At 52.9% G+C, this 12,139-nt stretch overlaps 7 protein-coding genes across 7 annotated transcripts; 4 read left to right on the top strand and 3 right to left on the bottom strand.

The window, feature by feature from the left end:
- Positions 1-260: 260 nt before the first annotated feature.
- Positions 261-1,832, bottom strand: VTN49DRAFT_6200 (uncharacterized protein; the record flags this gene model as incomplete). Its single annotated transcript, XM_069414343.1, has 1 exon — positions 261-1,832. One exon carries the CDS (start codon positions 1,830-1,832, stop codon positions 261-263), a length of 1,572 nt encoding a protein of 523 aa, XP_069265598.1.
- Positions 1,833-2,928: 1,096 nt separating this feature from the next.
- VTN49DRAFT_6201 (uncharacterized protein) lies at positions 2,929-3,420 on the bottom strand (the record flags this gene model as incomplete). Its single annotated transcript, XM_069414344.1, has 3 exons — positions 2,929-2,946; positions 2,997-3,074; positions 3,130-3,420. 3 exons carry the CDS (start codon positions 3,418-3,420, stop codon positions 2,929-2,931), a joined length of 387 nt encoding a protein of 128 aa, XP_069265599.1.
- A 1,262-nt stretch (positions 3,421-4,682) lies between these two features.
- On the top strand, positions 4,683-7,016 carry VTN49DRAFT_6202 (uncharacterized protein; the record flags this gene model as incomplete). The annotated part of the gene is made up of 1 exon (XM_069414345.1): positions 4,683-7,016. One exon carries the CDS (start codon positions 4,683-4,685, stop codon positions 7,014-7,016), a length of 2,334 nt encoding a protein of 777 aa, XP_069265600.1.
- Positions 7,017-8,526: 1,510 nt separating this feature from the next.
- On the top strand, positions 8,527-9,235 carry VTN49DRAFT_6203 (uncharacterized protein; the record flags this gene model as incomplete). The annotated part of the gene is made up of 2 exons (XM_069414346.1): positions 8,527-9,001; positions 9,081-9,235. The coding sequence occupies 2 exons, from the start codon at positions 8,527-8,529 to the stop codon at positions 9,233-9,235; spliced, it is 630 nt and encodes a 209-aa protein (XP_069265601.1).
- An 83-nt stretch (positions 9,236-9,318) lies between these two features.
- Positions 9,319-9,595, bottom strand: VTN49DRAFT_6204 (uncharacterized protein; the record flags this gene model as incomplete). Its single annotated transcript, XM_069414347.1, has 2 exons — positions 9,319-9,390; positions 9,449-9,595. 2 exons carry the CDS (start codon positions 9,593-9,595, stop codon positions 9,319-9,321), a joined length of 219 nt encoding a protein of 72 aa, XP_069265602.1.
- An 85-nt stretch (positions 9,596-9,680) lies between these two features.
- On the top strand, positions 9,681-11,147 carry VTN49DRAFT_6205 (uncharacterized protein; the record flags this gene model as incomplete). The annotated part of the gene is made up of 2 exons (XM_069414348.1): positions 9,681-9,833; positions 10,017-11,147. The coding sequence occupies 2 exons, from the start codon at positions 9,681-9,683 to the stop codon at positions 11,145-11,147; spliced, it is 1,284 nt and encodes a 427-aa protein (XP_069265603.1).
- A 203-nt stretch (positions 11,148-11,350) lies between these two features.
- On the top strand, positions 11,351-12,085 carry VTN49DRAFT_6206 (uncharacterized protein; the record flags this gene model as incomplete). The annotated part of the gene is made up of 4 exons (XM_069414349.1): positions 11,351-11,567; positions 11,633-11,646; positions 11,705-11,881; positions 11,939-12,085. 4 exons carry the CDS (start codon positions 11,351-11,353, stop codon positions 12,083-12,085), a joined length of 555 nt encoding a protein of 184 aa, XP_069265604.1.
- Between the last annotated feature and the right edge of the window lie 54 nt (positions 12,086-12,139).

Genomic DNA, 12,139 nt, shown 5'->3' on the forward strand with positions numbered 1-12,139 from the left:
CGCCTACTGCTCGGGGGATCACGTGATAGTACATTTGAAGCCAGCCAATTCCGCTTTCCTGCGGCCTTTGGACCCTTTCACTCACTTCGTTTCGTTTCAGGGCATGGCGTATGTCATGAGTATAGCATAATTTCATAAGTCATACAAATGTCATAACGGCATCAGAATCATATCATAACAGCCAATGGACCAAAAGCATCGCTAAGAAACCATAACATCGTAACTCATGGCCAGTGTCAAGCACAATATCCACCAAATAATCAATGATGCTTTTCCAACAAATGAACGAGCGTCGTCCAACTCTCGCAGCACGTTTTGGACATCCCGTGGTAGCACCATGCGCACTTGACTGTGTTGTCCAGCGCCAGCGCTGGGGCCTGGGACGGAGATACCAGGGAATGGCGTCGGCGGTCACGGGATGATCCATTGACACCAGCCGCGGTGGGCGATCCGGACAACTTGCGTTCCACGAGAGTGTCGGGAATCACCATGCGCGCATAAACATCGGAGGGAAGATCATGCCAGGACTTGCAGCTGCAGCAGATCACGAAAATCTTAGTCAGGTATTTGGGTTTCGAACCGCGCGAGCGCGATTGACCCGAGGCTCTCTCTTCTGGCTTGCGGGATTTGGGTGACGTCGGGCGTCCAGTACCGCGCTTGGCAGAGTCTCTGACAGCCGACGACTTGGGGCTCGCCGAGCTGTCAGCGTTCACGTCGGTCTGGGAGGATCGGTCGACCATCTGAGCGTGCAAACCGTTGACTGGCCGTGACGCACCGGCAGACGACATTTCCGGGGTCTTCTGCAATGAGGAGCGCGACGACGAAATGGATCCATTATCCGGGGTAAAGTACACTGACGTAGCCGACGACTGCTGCTTGCTCTGCGAACCGTTCATTTCCGAGTTGCCCGCCGCAGACGAACCGGCTTGTTTCTTGCCTGGTTCTGGCGCACGGGAGGAATTGTAGGCATCTCTCAATCCGCTACTTGCAGTGACATGTCTAGGAGCTCTCTCTCGAGTGTTCGCCTCCGCTGTGGTGCCGCTTGGCAGCTTTGAAAAAGACCCGGTTGGCTGGTCTGATTCCTCCTTGGCACGAGGTAAAGTTGTCACCGACCCCTCGTTCGCCTTCAAATGCAACTGATTGGCTCCAGAGGTCTTATTGATGGCAGTCGTCCCAAGAGACAGGGAAGTTTGCGAGTTAGACAATGTTGCTTGTGGCGGAGTTGGCACCTTGGACGAGCCCTTCAGAATTGTTCTCGAATCAAAAGTATAACGGCGAACATCGATTGAATTGATAGATTTTGGGACCCCGGCTTTGATTTCATGGCTGGTCGTGCGACTAAGATTCTCTCCACCACTGGCACCCGTATTTCCGCCAAACCAGCGATCCGTTGCGCTGTCCACACTCCCACGCCTGCCACGGAAGCGAGCAGCCACGTTGGACAGGAAGGGTACCTTGCTGCCATCCTGCGACAACACGGAAGAATCAATCGAAAAGCGACGACGAGATGGTTGAGGATCCTTGTCCGGTAATCTCTTCTTCTTTGTCAAACGACGCCGGGGCGGGTCTGAAACGCCTGCAGGGGCTGTGTTAGCCCGAGATGGCGGACGCTGGCTCGGCAGCGAATTCGAATCACTGCCTGATGCTGGGATATTGTGTATCTTGACATGGGCATAAAAGCGGGTACCTTTTGAAGCCGGTTGGGAAGATACGGCCGGCGCTGAGGAAGATTGAGGTGGTGCGTCCGAAGCTGCAGCCGGTTCCGACTTGAGAGGCCGCCGACTAAAAGAGAAGCGCCGTTGCCGGCGAGGAGGCTGCTGCTGTGTATCCATGGCTGGTGACTCTGGGAAAGACGTGCAGGACTCCGTATATGCGGGGCTGGATCGAGTCCAGGACGGATGTTCTTCAGATCAGAAGATCGACCAACATGTTCCTGGTACCTAAACCCGAGATCGTAGATACTGATCCTTTCATCGCATACCGAAGCACCCAAACTGATCATGGACAATCACGAGTTCGATCACTCAAACCTAATCTGAGAGGGAAAAAGAGGTATTGTTCTGGGAGGCTGGACGTGGCTTTCGACTGCCAGGCTAGCCGACGCCGTCTCAGTCTCAGAAGACTCCATTGAGTCGTGTATTGATCCCATTTTTGTTGAATGAGCTTAGTTTGCTTGGCAGTCTTGGCTCCGCAAATTGGGGTGATTGATTATGTAAGTCATACGGTTCTTCAGTCCTAAATAGAACCAGCTAAAGCACATATGGTTAGCGTTAAGCTTAGCCTTCTATGGTAAGCCATGGCCAGGAACACCCACCAGTTCATTCCGTGGTTCATCGTGCCAGCAACAACTGGCGAAAGTCAGTACTCGGGCCGCTTCATTTTCAGGCCGATAGCAGTGACATACCTCTAGAGAGGCTTTATTAGCATGAGAAACCATGCAATCGATAGTTAGGTACATCATAACCATACATTCCCTAAACAGCAACTGGTTTGAGGGACTTTGGGGTATCGGATTTCACAGGCATGATTGCTATCAGAGTACTCCGTAGGTGCTCCATGTTTACAGGTGCTCCTTTTATGCGACCAGTCATAGATTTATGTGGATGGATCACCACAAGGCTACCGCAGCCATGATGGGCCTTGTCGAGTGTTGCGATTGGGGTGTAGTAAAACCCTCAACCAACAATCCTGAGATCGTTCTGTTGCAGAACAAGTTTCTTCAGCGGATGTCATAGGCAGAGCTGTCCTTACGGAGAGAGCATTGTATATTTGTTTTCAGTGCTGAACAGCCGTTCCGATGGTTTTGTCTTTGACTATGTTCAATTTTCCTGTGAGCTATGCTGCGGGTATCTATTCCGCTAGCAGTAGGTCTAGATATCCTCGTGCTCACTGGCGTCTTCTTTCAATTGGTTTTAAACAAGTTCCTCTCTATATGTACATTTCTGTCTATCAGGAGTAAGCCAAGGTTTTGATGTGGAGAGCTTGAGCCCACATACCTCTACTCGAATCTTAAGCACCCGCAAATTCGCCACTCGGTCTTCGCTAGACTTGTCGGCCCTGCCGCTGCAGACGGACTAAGTCATGATTTTGGGCGCTGGCGAGGGTGTGTGAATGCTAAGGTCCGAGCACCCTCTTCCGGGTCCCAAAAGCCCACCGATACGCTGCCTCAGCCTCATCATACTTTCCCAGACAGGCGAACACGGAGGCAAGGCCATCGAGGCTGATGAGGGTGTCGGGATGCTCAGAGCCCAGTTCTTCCTCTCGGATCTGTAGTGCCCGCTGATGCATTGTCTCGGCCTCTTTATATTCGCCATGCTTTAGGAAGGATGAACCAAGGCTGTCGACGATGTCGAGGATGCATGACGATGAATGTTCAGGGCATGGCATTTTCTCCTGGATTTCCAGAGCCTTCTGAAGCATTGTCTCTGCCTCTTCGTACGTTCCCTGATCTATAAGAATCAACCCAGTGTTGGTGATAGTTTCGACAGTGTCCGAATGTTCAAGCCCTGGTATCTTCTCTTGGATGTCCAGCATCCGCCGGTACATGTCATCTTGTCTATCTGATGACTGATATGGATTAAATAGTATCGTTCTCAATCAATAGTATCCCAGGATTCAGTGAGAGCTCCAAAACCGTGCAGAGCCGCGGGGCATCTTTTGCTCTGCGGCTGCGCTGGCCGACTCTTAGTCGTGCAGTTGACCAATCCCATCTGGTCCGCATCATTTCCAGGAACCATCTTATCCCACGAACGCAACCAGAAGCTCATCCCTCCGCGGCAGGATTGCAAACTGTCTATCAGACCGTACTAACACCGAGTACACTGTCGAGCAGGTGTTTGGCTGAGAGGTTGCTGAGAGAAACCCGTGTCAACCCCACGTACCCATGACAACTCGAACCCACGAGTGCATTCCCTTTCGCCATTGTGGCTCCTCCAGGCGTCTCATCTCTCGAAAGAGTACTCCGTACGAGCACCCTATATGCAACATTCAGATCGAGCTCCGCATTTCTCATTGCAGATCAGCTCTTCGAGCTAAGAGTGCCGCCGGATCCGTTGCTCCCGTCTCCGAACCCTCGGCGTCGGTTCCCACCTTCGGCTTTCGGGATTCCTCTAGCACTCGAGGTAAATTACACCGAAGTCGTCTCAATTTTGAATCTAAGATTCCATTATTCCAGCATACGACTCCCATTCCTCATCAATACTCATCCAGTCGTCAGGAAAAGCCCATATCGTCTCGACCAAAGGATCACAGAATGTCGAAATTCCAGCCCATTCCACCCATGAGCTGAATATGGAATGAACGAGTCACATGACTGGAGTGGACCAAACTTCATTCTCATTGGTTCAGTCGACATCCAAGATTCTGGAATGCCAGATGTGACGACCAATCAGATCTTGACTTGGCAGGGCCTGTTGGGACGGGGGAGCCCACCTCAACATCGGCGGGTTGCCACATCCGCCCATGGATGGAGCCATGATGGATCCAGTTCTGAGTCGAGGAATAGAGAAGCCTAAAGCTCAGTCGTCATCAGTCGGGGCTCTCTGTTCCTTAAATAACTCTCCCTCTTCGCTCCCCCCAGTGTCCAAGCCCAAAGGCCTTTGGCTTCTTTTTTTTTTTAACTCCCTCGCATTCATCTTTCCTGGTGATCCCACTCACTCGGTCGACACTCCGGACTCTTCTCGATGAGCGAATCGCCCGACGAACCCCCTATACATGTCGGCTTGTGGGATCGAACGAAAGCTTATGCATCCAATCTTGCTCATCGTGGTAGCAATCGACGTGAACCAGCCCTTCTTCCCGTCGTAAATTCTGCCGCTTCAGAGAAGCAGGCCCCCAGTCATGCTAGCAATGGCTCCGACAGCAGCCAATCAGCCACGGAGGTCCGTCACGCGCCGCCAGACAAGACGGAGGCGTCCGGGCCTCTCGACAAGGATGCCGCAACAGCCAGACCTGTTGCGGGATCCATCTCGATGGATTCGTTGGACCGAAAGGAGGTTTCCACCGTAGAAGAAGATGAACCATCCATACCACGCAAGATCTGCAAGACCATCAAGGGCATTATTATGTCCAGTTGGATTAATGTGCTCCTTGTCTTTGTTCCCGTGGGAATTGCGCTCGGAGCGCTCCACCGGAGCGAGGGAGAGCATAGTTCCATCTCCCCCACAGTGATCTTTGTGGTAAATGCTCTGGCCATCATCCCGCTGGCATGGATGCTGGGCTATGCCACCGAGTGCGTGGCCGCCAACATGGGGGACACCATCGGTGCCCTATTGAACGTGACCTTTGGCAACGCGGTCGAGCTGATTATCTTTATCATTGCACTCGTTGCCAATGAAATCTCCATCGTGCAGGCGTCTCTGCTGGGATCCATACTCGCCAATCTTCTGTTGATCCTGGGAATGTGCTTCTTGTTTGGTGGCTTGCGCTTCCGCGAGCAGCTCTACAACTCCGCCATCACGCAAATGAGCGCCTGTCTCTTGAGTCTGAGCGTGATCAGTCTGCTGCTCCCGACGGCGTTCCACGCCTCTTTCCGCTCGATTGAAATTGCGGATGCCGCGGTGATCAAAGTGAGCCGGGGTACCAGCATCATCCTACTCGTGGTTTATATTTTGTATCTACTTTTCCAGCTCAAGTCGCATGCCTATATCTACGAGAGCACGCCACAACACATTATCGATGAGGAGTCCCATCCGGGCGTGTTGGCCGATATCCTGAACTCAAGCTCGAGTTCCGAGAGCTCCAGCGATGAGAGCGACTCCACATCTGGTTCCAGCACCACTGCCAAGCGCCTCCGGCGGGCGCTGCAAAAGAAGAGACGCAAGTCCAGCGCTGCCTCCAAGGAGACGAGTTCGGTACCCTCGTTGGTCCCGGTCGATCGGACTACGTCGACGGGTTCGTATGCAATCGATACGCAGTCAGTGAACACCTCCAGCGTTCCCCGCGACCGGGAGAGGGACGCTCAACGACGGCCATCCAGCGTGGGCCGGCCGGCTCCGTCGTCCTCCGATCTCCCGTCCGACATCACCTCCCGTGACTTCGAGGTTGGTCAATTCAATGCAAATGAGGGTTCTACCAAGAAGTCGAAGCGAAAGTCTCTCCGTCGCTCGAAGAGCCATAAGAGAAACGCAGAGAGTGGAGACGAACCTGCTCAAGATGAGAGTAAGCTTCCGGGCAGATTTTCCATCGAGGCCGTGCCTGAGCCTTCACCGGCGCCCGGCGGCCAGGAAAGGCGGGCGTTCAATCTCCGCAGCCTTTCTTACCGGGCGAACCTGCCTCGAGTTTTGACGTCGAATAGGCTGGCGACGCAGCCTGGCACGCCAGAACTTCGTCCTTCTGGACAGGAACGGTCCAATCTTCGTCGCGCAAGGTCTTTGCCAGAGGGCCTCAACAGAACCGCTGTCCGGCCCATTGCAGCCATCCCGATTCAGCCGCTGCCTCACCTGGTGCCGTCTAGGGGCCACGTCGATTTGAAAGATGACGAAGTGACCGGTGGCAAGCCCAAGCTGTCTCGCTTGTCTGCGGTGATTTTGCTGCTGATTTCGACCGGATTGGTTGCGGCGTGCGCAGAGTTCCTTGTGGACTCCATCGACTACATGGTAAACAACACCGGGGTGAGCGAGGCGTTTATTGGGCTTATCATCCTGCCGATCGTCGGCAATGCGGCCGAGCATTTCACCGCCGTCTTGTTTGCGGGAAAGAACAAAATGGATCTTGCCATTGGCGTGGCGCTTGGTAGCAGTATTCAGATTGCGTTGTTTGTGACGCCGGTGATTGTGCTTCTGGGGTGGATTTTGAACACGGAAATGTCGCTCTACTTTAGCCTCTTCGAGACGATCTCGCTGTTTGCGTCCGCCTTTATCGTGAACTACCTCATGTTGGACGGACGCAGTAATTACCTCGAGGGGGCGCTGCTTATCGCGGCCTACGTGATCATTGCGGTGGCGGCGTTTTTCTATCCCTCGTGTGAGAACACCAACAGCGCCAGTAGCGGGCCATCCCATGGTTCCTGTCGGTGATTGCGATCTACGAGCAATTTTTTTTTTTTTTCTGACTCGCTATTTGATATCCCCGAGCGAAGCGAGGGGTTCCATGCTTGTGATTGACAATAAATACTGCTGAATTTACTGTTGCAACCTTCCATGATTATAACACTATGCAGTGGAAGTGTTGTACCTCAATGAGAGATTTCTTCTGATATTGTACATAATCAAATCGAATTTGACTCGGAACTCTATCTTCCCGATATCTCAACAGAGCCACACAAACGATCGTAAAACAGCCACCAAGGTGGTCTATGGTTCCTAACGACGCCCATGAGGCTTGGACCGGCCATCGACCGCTTCGGCATTTCCCTTCTGAAACAAGGGCGAATAGACACAGTCTGTATCTCTGGTTCATGGCGGCGCCGGTGGGACGATAGCGGGCCGACGATCAGTGCGTGTGTGCTGTTTGATAGGCGATGAATCATCCTTTGTCCATCATGGCCAACAGTTCTACCGATATGAGAATTGTCTACGGTGACTCCACCATTCCACCCCTCCGAATGGCCTAATGATTCACCCGTCAAAAAACACGGTCCTGTGTTCGGCGATTATAAATGACGGGGGGATATTGTTAATGGAGAACCCTGCAAAGAGTCTAGACAGGCCGACGGTAGAGGTTGGGGTTCCGTGCGAGAAACATGAGCAACCAAGTCGACTCACTTGCGGACAGTGCACTGAACTCAAGTGCGAGGGATAAATAATATGAGTGGAAGGGGGCGGAATTTGAGGGTGTGATTGATTGATATTAGCTCTCTTCCTTGATAGTCGACCAGAAAACGGCCAAACTGATAGGACACGATGACAATTCCACACCGGCTAAGTACGGAGACATACATGTTGCAATAACTGCCGGGAATTTTGCTAACTTACTTGATGGCTGACTGGGGCCTGGCCCATATATGGGCCCCAGACTCAAAGCAGTCAAGGCCATGTAATCTACTTAGCGCCCGTTGCCCTGGTTCGTTGGCCTATTGGATTTTGTTCGCTGTCCGAGTCCAAGTGGATACTAGAGGCTGCAAGCTTACGAGGGCTTGATAACTTTACGGTGTAGGGGAACTTATCGACCTCGGGAGACGGTCAAAATGAATTCGGTTCGGTGGTGAGATTCACCCATGGGCTTGAGCGTTGCGTTCGAGACGCGGCTTGACGGACCGAGATGGACGATGCTTGGACGGAACAATGGAACAAATGGAACAATTGAATTGAATGATACAACGTGAAATAAATAGAAAAAAGTCCAGAATCTGACAAGAGAGTGCTGATCCAACTCAATGACATACACTCGACTTAATTCGTGACATTCGGATCAGATCACCGCGGGCTGACTTGTCCTGTGCTAAATTTTTTTATTTTTTTTTTTTCTAAGGTTAATTTTTCGCTTTTTTCCCCTCCATTCTCTTCCCTATTATAAAGCCCTCAACCATCCCGCTTCTTCGAACCTTTTCCCTCTTCTTTCCCCCTCGCATGCCGTCCCCCCCGCAGCATGTCCCAAGCAGCCCAAGATGCCACCGGAACCGCCGAAGTCTCCGGACAGCCCGCCGCCCATCCCGCCCGCACCACCGAACTCGCCAGTCTTAAGATAAGACTGCGGGCGGCGTTGCGTCAATTCCCCGACTTCCCCTCTCCAGGCGTTCTCTTTGAAGATATTATGCCCATTTTTGCCGACCCAACTCTGCACGAGGCTCTGATCCGGTCGCTCGAGCTGCACATCCTCGAAACCTACGGCGAGAAACCCGACGTTATTGTCGGGCTGGAGGCTCGCGGGTTTCTATTCGGACCCAGCCTGGCCTTGCGCCTCGGTGCTAGTTTCGTGCCCGTACGGAAGAAGGGCAAATTGCCCGGCCCCTGCGAGACCGAGACGTACAAGAAGGAATACGGCGAGGATTACTTCCAGATGCAGGCGGATGCCCTGAAACCGGGCCAAAAAGTGGTGATTGTGGACGACATCATTGCAACAGGTAATTTTCCCCCTCCTTCCCCCTCATTCAAATTCGTTAGGTTACTTCCGTTGTGTCAGATTGACTGACGTGTCCACAGGAGGCTCGGCCGCCGCGGCAGGATCGCTGGTTAAAAAGCTTGGGGCCACACTTCTGGGTTACGTGTTCATCCTCGAGTTGGATTTTCTCAAAGGCCGGGAGAAGCTGCCTGCGCCTGTATTTACCCTGTTCCACGGCCAGGAGGGCAAGGCCTAGACTCGGTCGCGTCGCATTTAAATTCTGAATGGCGACAGTCGCGCCTTTTTTTTCTTTTTATTATCGCACGAACCTTTTTGCATTCACCGTTGCAACAAAAATGATTCATCTTGACGACTGATCGGTTCGATGTCGCTCTTGTTACGACCTAATACCTGTCATGATTCCCGATAGAGTTGCTCAATGTACATACATCCATCCATTATATAATACCATAATGATCTCGACTCGTCGAACAAATAAACCGCCGAACGTTGTCAACCAACGTAAATCACGTGACCATGCCAAGATCGTGTGGCTTAATGCCACGCACAGATTAGGCATCAGGCCACTACGGGAGGATTTCCTTCGCTTATTCATCCTCTTCTCTCAGCTTCTTTTCCCGTCCGACTTGCCATGTCCACAGTCGACCTCGTATCCATGGGCAGGTCGGCCATGATGCATCATGTCGCCTGCTGGCGAGGCTGAAACCCCCAGCCAGCAAGAACAACAGCTCCAGACGCTGGCGCGGGCGTTTGATGCGCTGTTGTTAACGGCGCATCAACTCTGCCTGCGGGAACGAGATCTACGACGGAGGGTAGAATATGCCCATGATGAGGTAGGTTCAAATGTTTTTTTTTTTCCCCAATACTTCTTCGGATTTGCATGATGAGCAAATTTTAGCTCTAGATCGGAGCCGCTTCGGCCGCAATGACAGCTATGCATGTATTAGCTGATTGTTTAGTTTGTTCTTGTGCTCTGTTTCGGTTTCGATCGTGTTGTGCAAGGCTGACGAGAGCAGTATTTGAAATTAGCGGCCCGTGTGAGCGGAGATGACAAATCCGCCACAGATGACGTGGCTGAGAAGCTGCGTCTTGCGGACTGGGAGAGACCCAAGTTAGATCCTTCCTTGCAACCGGATGATGTTGTCCACAATCTCCGTCAGTCTGGCGTGGTGCCGGACAGGTTGTTGAGTCTCGTGTCAGAGGGAGTACAGTGCTCCCGCGCGATCTCCGAGAATCGCAATAAGGAGACTTCGAACAACCCGTGCTTGGTGGCAGCCAATGCACGGTCAACAACGGAGGTGGACTTTACCACCAACGGCGTCCGCCGTGGCAGCCTGCGGTGTCCGTTTGCGAAACAAGCGGGCAACCAGGTGAACGGCGCCCAGGATGGACAGAATGCACAGCAAAATAATAGCAACACATGCGCCTACGATCCAATCCAGGCAGAGTTGAGTCAGGACAAAGGATCAAGTGTGGGCCGTTCGGCGCGGTCCTCTGCTGTCGCACGCTGCCCGATCCGGTACATGGACCAGCACTCGCCGGAGGAAATCGCGCAGTTTGTTGAAAACCACAAGCACGAGATTCCCCGCAGCCACGAGATCTGCGTGAGGCGGTACCGGACGGACGCGAGCATGCGGGAGATGGACGCCAAGTACGGTGATTTGGTCAATATGATTCGCGGCCTTGGACAGAAACATAAGCCGTTTCTCGATCACGAACCCGCCAACGGGCAAGTGGCGTCAACGCAACGGGTTGAGGAATGGGCCAAGGATGTCCAGGACAAGTCACTCGGCGCGGAGCCGCCGAGTCGTCCCGAAGAAGAAGCGAATGAGCGCGTTGGACATTTCGAGCGGCCGCTGCGGGATGTGCGGGTGGGCGAGTCGCCCAGCCGGCCATGGGGCATTCCGATCCCGCCAACTCGGGGACGTCCGGAGAGCCCGGAGCCAGTCAAGGGTCCGATGAAGGAGTCCGCCAAGGACGAGCCGGCGGCCGAGCAAAATCCAAAACAGCGGCCAGAACAGCAGCCCGAGCAGCGGGCCAAAGACACGGACCAGCCCACGATGGTGTTTAATGGGCCGGTGTTCTTTGGGTATTCCGCGCAGGATGCCATGGCAATGCTGCAGCAATTGAACCTTAGTAAGACTTAGAATACTCTTACAGTAGCAATGAAACCATTGTAGAATCCACCAGACCAATTTTGTTCGCTCAAAAATCCAACACCGTAGACTCTTCACGTCAGAACCCGCGGGAAACCGCTCCGACTCCGCCCGCTAACATCGCCTCGATCCACTTCTACTCCGTCCGCCGGATCTGTTATATAAGTAACAACCACGAACCTCCCACCTCTGCAATGATTCTACGGAGAAGCACGAGTCTCATTCCCTCAATTCCTTCCACGCCCTTTCGTCTCCTTCCCCGACCGGTTTCTCTCATTCCTCTCCGGAACCAAACTTCTACTACTACCCCTCCTCCACGAACCCTTCCCCGCAACGCGTCATTCTTCTTCTCAACCTCAACCACAATGGCTGCTCCGTACGAAACCGTTTTCGCAAAGGACGCTGCGCCGCGTAAGGCATTCCCTCAAACTCTCTTTCTCCATACATTACTAACAATTATATCTATATATATACAGCTGCCGGCCCATACGTACGCCTCACTTCCCTCCCTACCCCTTTCTCTCAAAAGCTAATTGAGGAAAATACAGAGCCACGCAATCAAAGCCAACGGCCTTGTCTTCGCCTCCGGCCAAATCCCCTGCACCGCAGACGGACAGATCCTCACCGAGGGCAGCATTGGCGAGAAAACCGCCCTCGTCATTCAGAACGTGAAAGCTGTTCTGGAGGCTGCGGGGACGAGCCTCGATAAGGTTGTTAAAGTTACGGTATGTTTTGTTCTTGCCCTAGGGGTTGTTAATGGATTGGGAACTGATGATATTTAGGTGTTTTTGACGGATATGGCCAACTTCCCGGCTATGAATGCCGAGTATGAGAAGCATTTCACGCATAAGCCTGCGCGGAGCTGTGTTGCGGTGAAGGAGTTGCCCAAGGGGGTGCCGGTGGAGATGGAGGTTGTTGCGTTGCAATAAAACTTGGAACTAGGTAGCTACGGTACTGTGTGTGTTATGTACATGTACGATATT

The sequence above is a fragment of the Thermomyces lanuginosus genome (assembly GCF_041956635.1).
Source record: "Thermomyces lanuginosus strain ATCC 200065 unplaced genomic scaffold VTN49scaffold_40, whole genome shotgun sequence".
NCBI lineage: Eukaryota > Fungi > Ascomycota > Eurotiomycetes > Eurotiales > Trichocomaceae > Thermomyces > Thermomyces lanuginosus.